The 14,041-nt window shown below is 36.2% G+C and overlaps 1 protein-coding gene across 4 annotated transcripts in view; it reads right to left on the bottom strand.

Annotated features, from left to right (window-relative positions):
• Nucleotides 1–13,590, bottom strand: part of LOC129751027 (proto-oncogene tyrosine-protein kinase ROS) — a 93,384-nt gene extending 79,794 nt beyond the window's left edge. For 3 of the 4 annotated variants that reach the window (XM_055746297.1, XM_055746287.1, XM_055746274.1), the window contains exon 1: nt 12,478–13,590. In XM_055746297.1, coding sequence (XP_055602272.1) covers nt 12,478–12,672 — 195 coding nt within the window. In that variant the 5' untranslated portion in view covers nt 12,673–13,590. The remainder of the gene's footprint in view (nt 1–12,477) is intronic. The other variant, XM_055746280.1, reaches the window with a different exon arrangement.
• Between the last annotated feature and the right edge of the window lie 451 nt (nt 13,591–14,041).

Raw genomic sequence — 14,041 nt, forward strand, 5'->3', positions numbered from 1 at the left:
TTCAGGAAAGGCAGCAGACGTTTATTCAAACACTCTTTCACGTAAATTTCTTGGTTGAAAGCCCCGGAAGCTATGAAAATGCTGCTTTTCAAGCGACAGGTACAGATGGCTTGTAAAACCAGATATTTGTTCGCGAACTTTGACAGTTTCATGTGCTTGAAAACATCTGCTACTTTTCCCCTTCCTTTTGCCGTATAAAACTCCTGTCCCGGAAGCTGCTTGTAGTCGGCTTTGACGTAGGTTTCGTCGTCCATTACCACGCAGTCAAACTTCGTTAGTATCGTCGTGTACAGCCTCCGGGATCGCGCTTTGGCCGTCGTATTTTGTTTGTCATCGCGATTTGGAGTCACTACCTTCTTGTAAGTCGATAGTCCGGCTCGTTGTTTGGCTCGATGCACGGTTGTAGACGATACACCCAGCTTTTTTGCGGCATCTCGGAGAGAGAGGTTAGGGTTTCGCTTGAAACTACCGGCAACTCTCTTAGTCGTCTCAGCGGCTTTCGGTTTTCGATTTCCCCCCGATCCAGACGTCCTGGCTGTCGACAAACGTTCCCCAAACACTTTGATTACATTTGTAACGGTTGATTTGGCAACTTTCAGCGATTTTGCCAGCTTTGCGTGCGAGTAGCTCGGATTTTCGCGATGCGCGAGCAAAATTTTGATACGCTGCTCTTCTTTCTTGGACGGCATTTTGATAACTGAAGAGTGAACTCCAAAATCAAAATAGGAGCAACATTCTACACACACACACCTTCAAAATGAGGGATGTTCAGGTTTTTTAAATGCAAAATTGAAGGAAATACGTCAAATTGATATTGACCAAATTTTGACCGTATCACCCTTTACCATACCACGAATGGCAGGTGGGAGGAATCGTAAACTATCATAGAAACATTGCTCATACTCAAATATTTGTGAAAAGTTGTATACTGAAACAGTATAGCAGCGTTCAGAACTTAGTTCAACTGATTGAGATGCTACTAATGTTTTTTTTAGAATTGAAAATTTCACAACTGATTGATACCAAATACTGGGTTTTGAGGAATCTTATTTGATATGAATAAAAAAATAGTTTCTTCTGATATAACTCCAGCTGAAGAAGAACATTTAAATATTTTGATAGAGAAGCCTGCTGGAAAAAAATCATATTGGAATGAGATCCCCACACCCATAATTCAGCTTCAACTCCAATCATAATATGACAATATTTCAACGTAATTGGCATAAGATGTGAACCCGATTAGTGATAATATCCAAGTAACCAAAAGTCCCATAAAACAAGTACAAAAACGCTTACTCAGCCCCATAAATGATATAAAGTCCGTTCTTTACAGCTCAAAATTTAAGTTCTTATACTTTCAAGTTCCAAAACAAGTGTTAATGATCTTCTATTCAGCTTCCAGCGGTTTTTTTTATTCAGCTTCCAAAAAATCGTAATATGAGCAAAAAATCTCTCTCTATAACAAACTGCACCCTTGGCATCGGTTCATATCACCTTCTCTCAATTATTTACTATGTTCTGTACATGGTGCCGCCATGATGCCACGCACCGGATTCCAAACTCGACAAATATCTCAATTGCTTCTTTCCTACATTTCCTACATATATATCGCATCAGAATGGTCACTCAATTACAAAATTACTTATTGAAAAAAAAACTTGCCCGGCTTGGGGATCGATCCCCGACCTCCGTGGTGAGAATCGAAAACGCTACCACAAGACCACGCCTAGATGTTGTTCTAACTGAAACTAAAACTCGATGTGGTGATTTGATTTTTGAAGCATCTCAATGCACTTTTTGTGACTTAGTAAATCCCGTTTTGAGCACTTTTGTGCCCTTTATGTGACTTAATAAATCCCGCTTTAAGCCCTTTTGTGCCCTTCATGTGACTTAAACCCATACAACGTACATATAAATCACTGTTGCAGCTTTCAAGTCATTAGTGAGTACATATAGTTCACTCATGGGAATTGTGCAAAATAAGTCCCATACAACGTACGTATTAATCACTTTTGCAACTTTCAAGTTCATCAATGAGAACATAAAGTTCACCTATGGGAATTGAGCAGCTGATTATCTTTGTCAGCCAATATGTAACTTTCAAAGCCTTCATTCAATTAATTATGTGACTTTTGGCTGCATGGGTACGCTTTGTGATCGCTGATATTGTTTTCCCAGCGCAACTGCATTGAGTATGACTGAAAAAAAAAAATATATAGAAGCATTCACCAGCCGAACGCTGGTTAATGGTTTGCGCGTGTATGTAAGCCGGTATTAAGAAAAATACGGAGAATTTCTGTTTCGCCAGAATATTTCTATGTAGTGGTCATGCAACATTTTGCTCGAGACTTTGAGTCTTTATGTCAGTAATCTATTTATTTACATAGTATTCCGTCTCACGACATAACTTGACGAACATAATTCCTAAAATTTACTCGGTCCATGGCAACCGTTCTCCAATTTCTCGGACACCCCACTTTCGCTAGATCACGCTCCACTTGGACTAACCACCTTGCTCGTTGCGCCCCCGCTCGTCTTGTTCCTACGGATTCGGATTCCTCCTCCCCCCCCCCTCGCCGCGAAATTTCAGTAATCACAAAACAATCAAATCATCTTAGGTGCGATGCACGTTACTTAACATTTTTGGCATAGAATTAGCTCCGATCGGCACTGGAATTAGGCAACCTCTCCTTTGGGGCCATTCAGAATAGTTAGTACACAGCAAAAAAACAATTCTAAAAGTGAACGGATTCCAAAAGACGCGTGATCTATTTTTTCACAAGTGTCATGAAAAAAGATATTTTTTGTAAAGTGTAATTATGTAAATAAATGCCACGTGAAAATGAGATCACGTAGTTTTTTCATTAATAAGATTTGTAACATCGAAAACCTGAATATTTTACAAATACACCCAAAATTCAGCCTCTATGCCAATCGAGTGTAATCAATTACGTAGCATCATTGGCATAAGAAAATATGGCGACCGGTAATGATTCGATTTGCATCCACCGGCATTAACCTCCCAGAGCAACTGGATTGCGTATGACTGAAAGAAACAAAATAAAAACGTTTTCACGTTCCTCTCTATCGCAACACAAGACGAAGAAGGATGGACCCAGAGTGCCTTCAGGACATTTTACCTACATTTGAAGAACTTTAAAATGTGCTTGATCGATCTCATCACTATTGGTCACCCTGATGCACCACTTAAACGCCTAAAGGTATAGTGTCCAGCTGAACCCTTCAACCACCGCTCGAATGATGCCAAGTTTTTTGTTTTTATTGTCTTTGTTTTATATTGTTTTAATTCGCGGGAAAAGTTGGAATGGATTGTGTATACGAAATAAAATTTCTCTTTTAGTTTCGGATGTCCCACAGAAAAGTAGTGTTTCATTTCCTATCCACAATAGCTGGGAAGCTTTCGCCATGAGTTCGTTACTCTTGCAGCGTTAAGCTACCCCGACCTGTAACCTACAACGTAACCTAGCCTCGTTCACGCTTGGTCTACTACACCCGACAATAAGCCGCCGTTAATATAGTGCCTTCAAAAGCAACATCACCCAACCACAGATGACCCTTTTGCTGCACCGCATGCCGTACCGGTTCAAAAATGTCTCCAGCCTATTGCCCACTGATCCAGCCTATATAACGAAAAATAAAGCAACCCGGGTGGGTTGTACTGGTATTCAGGTCTAATGCCAGCCACCCGGGCATCGTCTGCTGTGCTGGCTATCCGACCAGTGTTACGTTACGAATGGTTTGTCGCAGTAAATCTGCATCCAGGGATCTCTGTCAGCCCTATTTCCCAGATGAGCCGGAATCCAATTTTACCCAGTCCCGAGACAAACAGCCTTCGTGCCGAAACGTCGAACTGTCTTACCGAGGAACTAAGCCATCCACTTCAACTAACATCCACGGCCAGAAATACGTCTCGAATGGAAAGCACTGATGTCCATTGTCGAGAATCAGCCAACCGGGAACCTGCCGCACTGATCGCCGATCAGTGCTCACTTCATCTTCATCCCAGAAGAATTGATGATTCAGATCTCACCCCATGGCTGCTGAATCCTGTACCCAGGAACAGAAGGAGATCCGATACAATGTCCGTCCAGTTCCGAGCCAACCTGCCCCGTAGTGCCTCAGATATCCTGCTAAAAATCGGTTGGTGTACTGCTTAAAAAAATCCAGTTAGTTCAAATCAAAACAAAAGCTAGGCCTAATAGTGATAAAACAGTCGTTTTAGGTGGCCAGTATGATCGATCTCATCACTATTGGTCACCCTGATGCGCCACTTAAACGCCTAAAGGTATAGTGTCCAGTTGAACCCTTCAACCACCGCTTGAATCATGCCAAGTTTTTTGTTTTTATTGTCTTTGTTTTATATTGTTTTAATTCGCGGGAAAAGTTGAAATGGATTGTGAATACGAAATAAAATTTCTCTTTTAGTTTCGGACGTCCCACAGAAAAGTAGTGTTTCATTTCCTATCCACAATAGCCTGGATAAAACAGAGCTTATGATAAAAATGATGCAAGTATGTCTTTGCCAAATATTTAGATGGTAAAAAATATAGCAATTTTGTTGAAGACGTCAACATAGTAAAAGCTAACCCAAAAAAGATAGAAGGGTTCAAAAGAAAAAATATTTATGATTAAAAATTTTCAGGTTTTTAGTGATACCTTTTTAAGCCGAGCTTATTCAAGCAAAGTATGTTTAAAAAAGTTTTGAGTTACTCAAAATTTATTTTGTAACTTTATTTAAAAAAAAAATATTTTTCAGTACATAATAATCAATTTTTCCATACAAACCTCAAAGTCCAAGTTTATGCATGTAAGCTTTACTTAAAAATTCTGCAAAAAAAATCATGGATGAGTTTTGAACCAAAACGAATCATTTTTGACTCCAGGGAAGTTAAAATCCCAGAAAAAACGAAAAAACCCAGGGTTTGAAAAATTCAAAAACTTCCCCAAATCGAGCCAGTCCGCTGAGCATATCTACTCTTAAATGTGAAATTTATTTTAAAACAAAATTATAAGATATAAAATACGACACTTCAATTAACTTAAGATTTTGATAACTGCTCATTTAATCAATTTTCCGTTGAAATATGGCTCAGTGAATTTTTTGAATCTCTCGTTGTATGTTTTATTCGCGGTTCTTAATGTGTTAAAAATATCACAAAAAAATAAAATTTAATCAGTTTCCATTGGTTTTCATGTTTTTACAGATAATATAATTGATCGACCCAGTTTTATAAATATAAGCTGATTATTAAGTAACAAACACAATGGTTTTCAAGAAGAAAATCAATGATTTTTAATTCCCTAATATTTCAATTCATGACCCTGAGGAGATAAGGGCATAATTGTCACCTTGAGAGGGACGTTTATTGAACCATAGAAAGCAGCTATAATTTGTGAGTTACTTCATTGTTTCGTGTTCAGACACTATAACAGGCTATTTCCTAGCGGGCTAAAACTTGAAAAAGTAGATGAAAACGTTTAAAAATGCATTTTAAATGGTTTTTTTTTCATTTACCATTGATGATCGATACATTTTGCACTAAACGGTGAGTCGTTGATCCATCAAACAAAGCAATACCTAAAAAATACATGTCTTTTTGTAGAATAAAAACAATTCACACACATTCATACATTATGTTTCTGATGCTTTGTTTGGCGAATGATGCTACTTTCCATATAAAACATGTATGTATGTATGTATGGAGTTGAACCCACCAGTGGCTGATAGGTCTTTCGACCCGAGGCGGTACGGGAAGTCTCAATCGCACATTCAAATATTGTTCATGCTTATCTCATTAACAATAATTGCAGCACTACCAAGGGGTCCATTACCCTGTCCAACCCCCCACAAATCCCCTTGAATAGAGTTAAGCTATTTTAAATATATGAATATAAAAAAATACACATTTTTAACATCTTACCTCTTTACCATTTAAAACCATTTAAAAGGATACTTATTTTATACCATGAACTATTTGCTCTCATTTGTTGTTTAAAAAGAAATAATTTACATTTACGCAGCTTTTCTTTATCAGCTATCCAGTTAATAAACTCAAAATCTAAATACTTGATACTAATTTAAAAAAAAATTGTATAGAGGTTGTCGAGAAAATTTTCCATTCAAACATCTCGTATTGAACGATGGTGTGAAGAAAAAAACATAAAAGATAGTTTTGTACATAATTTTAACAATCAAAGCAATCGAAGCCTGTTGGGATGACACCAGCTTCTTGAAACAGACTTTACGATATCTATTTGGGACAACGTTGATTATACGATGTGGGCATAATCAATGTGTTAAACATAATAAAAAAAAACAGCAGCCACGTTCACTTAGGAGAGTGAAAATGTTCATGGATTAGCAAAAGATCGGAATGCTCTCACCAAGTTCTCGTGCGTTTGTCGTCCTTGCACCCGATGTTTTTCGCATTATGGCAGTCATTTTCATCGAATTCTCTTCTTTTTGAACACCTCATATCACATGAACCACACACACTAGCTCTTCTGAACAAAAGAAGGATGTTTTTCTTTTCTTTTAAATTTCAATTTAATTTTCACACACAACGCGGAACAGAAAAAAACACGACCCTGCTACTTTCCGTATAAAACAACTTTCAAAATAATCGATCATGAATTAAAAAAAATATCACCACGACCAGGAATCGAACTCGAGTCTTTTGATGTCCTCTCCGAAACCTAACCAATACGCTAAATCGTCAGATGTAAACTAGTCAAGCTGTGGCTCTATAATTCAATTGAGTTCGCTGCTACACAGATGCTATGGCAGAAAATGCTCATCATGCCCCGATCAATTGTGCTCTAAACGCCCCGAGTAAACAAGTTGAAGTAAAAACGCGTTTTAAAATTAATAACAGTGAAAAATCTAAAATTTAATGATGGTGAAAATTGAGGAACAATGTGTACATCATGTTGCAGTGCGTATCTTTCAGATTAAAATGATTTAACGATCTTAAGAGATTATTTTCCGATGCTCTAAAATTATAATATTTTCGTCACTTGAGAGCCTTGTTGGCTTTTTTAAATATTTCTGTAAGCTTGAGGAGGAGATTTATTTTTTGCTGAAAAATTAATACTTAAAAACGCCATCTTTTTTTTGGATCAACTTTCTGAGGCCATAAAAATTACAAAGGTTTTTTCTTTTTTCTTCGTTAATAGTTAGTAAATATGTAGACGCTTCCTAAATGGTATAATTTATGGAAATCGGCTCAGTAGTTTTGAAGATACAGCAAAAATAGTAATCCGGGTCTACAAAGGAATTGAATAAATATTTCAGGGCTGGTAGCGAGTCACTTTTTAGTGACTTGGTCACTTTTTTGGGTCAGTCACTAAAAAGTCACTTTTTCATCATTTGGTCACTAAAGTCACTATTTTCCGAAAAATTGTCACTTTTATCACCAAAAGTCACTTTTTTCACCGAAAATAAACCAATGAAAGAGTAATTTGAATTGCGCGTGTAAATATTGACGGTAGTAACGGTAAATTACTTGATCAGTCAGTCAGAAATTTTTTTCGCCTCCGGCGGAATTTCACCATGAATCACCCTTGGCTTGAGACATTTCGATCTACGACATTATTTGACGTTCATGAATTGAAACTAACTTTTAATATGTATGCAATATTTCTATCAGCTTTTGTTATTGAAATGACTTTTGAAAATAATTAAAAATCTTTAGAGAAGTTTCTGCATTTTTTTTTACAAAAACTCAAATTAAAAACATATTATTGAAAAATAAAATTTTTTGTATGAATTGATGAGCTATAAATAGAATTAAGTTTTTTTTTTACACTTTCTGCTGTGAGGTCAAAAATACTTGTAATGACATTTTTCCATAATCAGTTATCTATCAATGTTTGATTTTACTAGTAATAAACTCTTTATCACCAAAACAAAATGTGTTTGGCCGAATTTGACAAAATTTCTAGTTTAGGACACTATTTAATAAATCAATAATTTAAAAAATAAGCACCAAAATGGTTATAGTGAAACATGTTTATTGAAAAACCTCTTCCTGAAATGTTTTCAAAAATTAATCTTTTTTATTTCCATATTGTTTTTTCAATGTTCAAATAAATTTACCGAATTTTATTGTACAGTTTTTTTTTCAATTTTCTAATCAACTTGCCGGATTTTTTTTAATCAAACTTTTTAAATTTTTAAGACATATTTTTAACAATTGTTTCCTTGTTTTTGAATTCTGAATTTTCGTGTTCTTCAACTATAAGCCTTGAACTCCAAATTTTTAATAATAAAACATAATTTCAACCTTCTGTTCTTTCAGGACCCAATATTTTAATCAAAAGAGACAAAATACTCAGCTTGTAATTTAAAGCTTAAAAACCTGCGATTGAAAATTCAAAAACTTATTATTAATATTTTTTGATGAAATCATGTTTTTTTGGATCGATCATGATTTTGAAATTAATCTAAAAAGTTTGAAAAATTGTTCTAAGTAGCAACTTTAAAAATAAATTTTAATACGCAGTGTTAACTAACTTTGTATTTGATTTGTGCTTTCAATATTAATAGCAAAAGTTTCGAACTCATTATTTTTAATTTTTCATCAGTTTTTATTATTCACGTAATAAGTCAGTTTCTAACATTTTTTAGTCAGTGTAGTTGAACATAAGGTTATTATTTAAGCTTCAAAAATGAAATTTTGATAACTGGAGGATTTTACTTTATTAAAGGTTTTATGTCTGGCGTATAAAACTGGCACTTTTAAAATAATTATAAATATATTCTTCTTTTAATCAAATTAAACTAAACCATCGAACATTGAATAAATTCTGTTCAAAATTCATTTCTTATTCAGTAATCGGTAATTCACATTTTAAATCGTGATTAAATATTTTTTGATCAAATTAAAAAATTACAGTGGAATTTCTCACTAAACTTCCAGTTGAAAATGAGGAAAAGAATTCCAAATTTAGATGAATAAAAATTAACAATTATTATCATTTTCTAACATCTATTCATGTTTAGTTTTGTACAAGATTGGACATTTATTTGGGAATTCAGATTGTTTTAGTTTTAAATTTGCTCAGAAATTCTTTTGAAACCAATTTATTTCTAACTTTCTTGACTTATCGAAAATTTGAAACATTCATTGTAATATGTTTCCAAATTTTTTTTTATCAGTCATTTTTTTTAGTTTGTGTATTGAATATGATGAGTGACAAACGGTGTAAGAAAACCCTTTCTTTATTTTTGGTATTGTCATTATTTTTATCTAAATTTGAATTTCGAACCCCCCCCCCCCCCCCCCCCCCACGGACGGATCCATCGCACGGGCCTGATTTGGTCACATTTTTTGTACTTCAAAATTGCTTTTTTCGTTCTACATAGTCACAATTTGGTCACTTTTTTCGGTCCTCAAAGTCACTATTTAATCACTTTTTTTCAAATTTTGGTCACTAAAGTCACTACTTTTTCATTGTCAAGCCGCTACCAGCCCTGATATTTTCATGAACCAGTCTGGCTAAAATGCTTATCAAAAATCCATTTAAATCTCGTTTCCATATGCTGGAACATTATTGTTTTGCATCACGCGTTTGTTAATCTCAAAATTTCATCCATCCCAAAAAAATTTTATGATTTCAGCTAGTAAAATTTTTAGTAGTTTTTTATTCCTAAATGTATGCAGCACCCTTAGATATGCATTTTCTTAAAATTATTTACACTGCCGGTCATAAGCTTGAAAATTTTAATCGACCATATCTCAGCCATCGTATGACATATTGCAATTCTTTTGAGCTCATTCAAGAGATCGCGAGCAAAATCTTCTTTGTATGTTTTTGACAAAATGTTAATATTCAGTTCATATAACTTAAATTTAGCTTAAAGTTGGGACATTTTCCAAAAATCTGCACTTAGAATTCAAACCCGATCATCTCAGGGTGAGGTGTACCAAATTTCAAAATTCGAGTTGCATTCGAATCCTTTTTTTCATACTTATTGAATCACATTTAATTTTGTGCAAAAAAAATGCAAAAAACTTAAAATATATAAAGTAGCTACTTGAGATATCGTCCAAAAGTTTGGGATCACCCCGCAGTATGGCGTAACGGCCAAAAGTTTGAGATCAGTCTTCTAAAACGCGTATCTCTGTTATCGAACAACGTATTGTTTTTCTGGTAAGCTGATTTGGGAGCTAATGAGTTGAACTTGAATTCTGGATTTTTTTATAATTATTTATTTGAAACGGCTCATAAGATTAAGTTTTAAGGAGATGATACGCGTGAAATAAAAATGCATGTTTTAGAAGACTGTTCCCAAACTTTGGCCGTTACACCATACTGCGGGGAGATCCAGAACTTTTGGTCGATAACTTAATTTGCTATTTTGTATATTTTAAGTTTATTGCAGTTTTTGCACAACATTTGACGAACGTGTTTTGATAAGTATGAAAAAGGATTCGAATGCAACTCTAATTTTGAAATTTGGTCCACACAGAAATTTTTTTTGACTATTACGTGTTACTGAAACTGCAACCTTTAAAATATATCAACCTGTAATTAACAAAACCAGTAATTTTAAATTGTTTTCCTTAAAAGTTAACGAAGATTCATTTATCATTACAGCAAATGCCTTTTGAAAAAGTTGTACACTAAAAATTAAATGTCACGTAATTTGTTTTTCGACCTGTAAAATTAAGGTGAATGTTCTGCTCTTTTTTGTTACAGGACATTTGCGTAATTTTACAGGAAATAATTTTTGCTGTGCACCCCACCCTGAGATGATCGGGTTTGAATTTTAAGTGCATGTTTTTGGAAAATGTCCCAACTTTAAGCTAAATTTAATTCATACGAACTTAATATTACTATTTTTTCAAAAACATTCAAAGAAGGTTTTGCTCGCGATCTTTTGGATGAGCTCAAAAGAATTGCAATATGTCATACGATGGCTGAGATATGGCCGATTAAAATTTCATGTTTTTGAAGGGATGATCCCAAACTTTGTGCATGACAGAAAAAATGTAAGATTTAATTCGAACTAAAGCCAAATTACTGCAATTGATGCTTTATGCGTTTTGATATCACAAACATATCAAAATCTATAAATTTTCAAACGTTTTCATTTGATTCTACATTAAAAACAAAGTTTGTCGCAACCTACCCCTTTTTCTCAGTATTATGAAAATCGCATGTTTTTGCAAATTTAACATACAGGTGAAACCAGTAATTTTTCTGAATATGTCAATTTTATGTCCCATCAACAACATAATCAAATGTAGGTAAATTTAATCAGAGGAGTAAAACACAACTTGCTGACTTAGGTCAGCTTTAAAAACGGCATCGAAAGTTTTTTTTAAACACGCAAAATTTTCTTAAAATTATCGCAATCGCAATTTTTCAACTAAATAGACGTCAATCAAAGCATTTAAAAGCGATAAGCTCTAATCGTTCAATCATCATATACCTTTTAGAATCAACGCACGTACGACTTAAAACGTAAACCACAACAAAAAATAAAATCCATCAATGTTAGTTAAAATGGGAAAAAAAATCTAAATCAACACAAACTTCTTGAAATTCACATTCAAAGATCAGAGTGTAAAAAGTCAAATTTGGGTTTAGTATACAAAATTCAGATCTTTTTTTTCTTGTATCAGAATTTGTTCAACCCTAGTTAAGCTGAAAATTGGAATTTTGTTTCAGCAAGCAACTTAAAGTTAAGGTACGCATTCTGAGCTTCTAGGAAAAAAAATTAAAGGAAAGATTTAGTTGGATCGAACACAGTCTGATCATCAGCCTAATCAAGCTAATTTCAGTACATACAGCGTCCAGTTCATCTCATCACCAAGTAATGCCGGGGAACGTTCAACGCAGGTCCTTATCATGTACTTTTTACATGATGATGATTACTAGTCGAAGTATACGGTACACATAACACTCGAACCCAAAACCTGAACTTTTTGTTTTCATTTGATTTTTTCCCTCTCACTTTGCGCTTGTTTCACTTGCTAGTTGTTATTATTTTGCTTGATATTGATTGTTGTGTAGTGTAGCGTCTTCTTGATCACTGATGGCTTAAGCTGAGAAGTATATTTAGTCCATCTTTATCTGCCACTCTGACTGACGAACGACTGTGTCTGTCTGACGGATTGACTACTGACTACTGGCTCCGGTTGATTTCCATGCGCATCGAAAGATTCCTTTTTTTCTGTTGCTGCTGCTGCTTTCCCTATCACGGTAAGATTACCACGGACGGAGCCACCACACGAGAGTTGTTCGAAGTGTTTTTTTTGTTACTTTAATATTCACCCTCCGATGATTCCGATGGAAACGCTAGAAAACGTTAGACCTTCTTATCAACATTATCAACTATACTAGGTACTTTTTCCCGTTTGAAATGGAGATGAGTGCTTTGTCCGATCTTTGGGATGCGCACTGGGATGTTTCTAGGGATTTCTAGAGAAAGTGGAGATCACTAACCTGATCCGGACATCGGTGGATACATTGCTGTTCCAGCTTTCGAGTGGCGACGAGAAAATCGTCCTCCAGTTCCACCTCCGTTAAGGCCTGAGCCGTTTCGCCAACTACCCCAGAGCTGCTGCCGGTAGAAATCAAGCAAACTAGAAGGATCAGCGAAGCCTGGATGAAGGTTCCGCCTCCGGGAATCCGCGGCATCTCGAAGCACTCACTCACTTCACTAATGTAAGTTTCGATCTCGTAAAACCACCAAAATAACCTTATCTTTTCTTCCCCGTCTTCAGAACAGTTTTCTAAACATTGCAACACTTTCTCCCACCTGTTTCGAATTACTTTGAGCTGAGAAAAACGGCTTTCCGAAAATACTTGTAAGACTTCAGCAAAACGTCGAGGTTCCCAAGATGCGCACACTGACCGCAGAATCTTTTCTCACAGATTCTTTGGTTGATCATCAAGGTTTAAAGGCAATACACCAACGAAAAAAACACTCCATACTTCCGGTAACGATGGCTGATCACTCGAAAAAATCATACTGCCAAAAGCCACAAACTGTGTGAAGCTACCACCCCTCCAAAAGGTCAATCCTGGGTAATTTGATCCTTGCTTCGACCTTTCCAAACTTTCGGCCAGTTCACGAAATTTCTCACCATCCAAAACCCGACTTGGAACCGGCCCAAGTAATCCTTCCTGCTTATCAGTGTCCGGCACTCTCTACGCTTCCCAATCGCGGTTAAGCTCCAAAACCCTCCCCTAACGAGACACTCCTCACGTCCTCGCCCTCGAGCGATAGAACTTCTGCTGAACTGAACCGGATCACCTCACGCGACGGACAGAAAAGTACAACTTAATCCCACGGCGGTTCAACAGCGACTAACTCGAGTCCCCCCGATCGCCGCTTAATCAGATCATCCGGCTTCGGACACGGACGATTTCAAATCACTCACTCAGTTTTTTTTCGTTCTGTTCGAGACGCGCGCTTTTCTCCATTGAACCAAAAAACACACTTAACAATGAATTGACAACCAGATGGCGCAGCTGTCTCTGCACTACTAACAAACGAGAGTGAACCAAGCGGAAGTTGATCGAGTTCTCCTAAAAGCTGATGAAAACAACCGTACCGTGCAAGTGCTACCGGACGACTGATCCGGCAACACAGTCGATTGACTTAACTCTGCTCTGTCTAAAAACTGGTGCTTAACGCCAGGCCAAGTCAGTTTTTTTCTGTTTTCTATCTTTTTATGGGTTATGTTTTGTTTTGTGCTGAAGAGCCGCATCAGTCTGTTGTTGTTGTTCGGGAGAACAGAGAAAAAAAACTCGAAAATCGATTGGGGGAGTTTGTACCGCGCCGTTCTGCCTAGGATGGAAGAATGAACGAAAGACAAAAAGGAAGCAAGCCAGCAAGCAAGTGGCTAATAAACATCGAAGCGAAACATGGAAAAGCACATGCTGCAGTAGGGACAGACGAACACGTTGCTCGGGATCCTTCTGCGCAACAAGTGGTTGGTGCGTGGTCACTCAGCGCATCGCTCAGTTTGTCGTGCGTGCTAGGTTTTGGACGCACGAATGC

Source organism: Uranotaenia lowii, chromosome 1 (genome assembly GCF_029784155.1).
Source record: "Uranotaenia lowii strain MFRU-FL chromosome 1, ASM2978415v1, whole genome shotgun sequence".
Lineage (NCBI taxonomy): Eukaryota > Metazoa > Arthropoda > Insecta > Diptera > Culicidae > Uranotaenia > Uranotaenia lowii.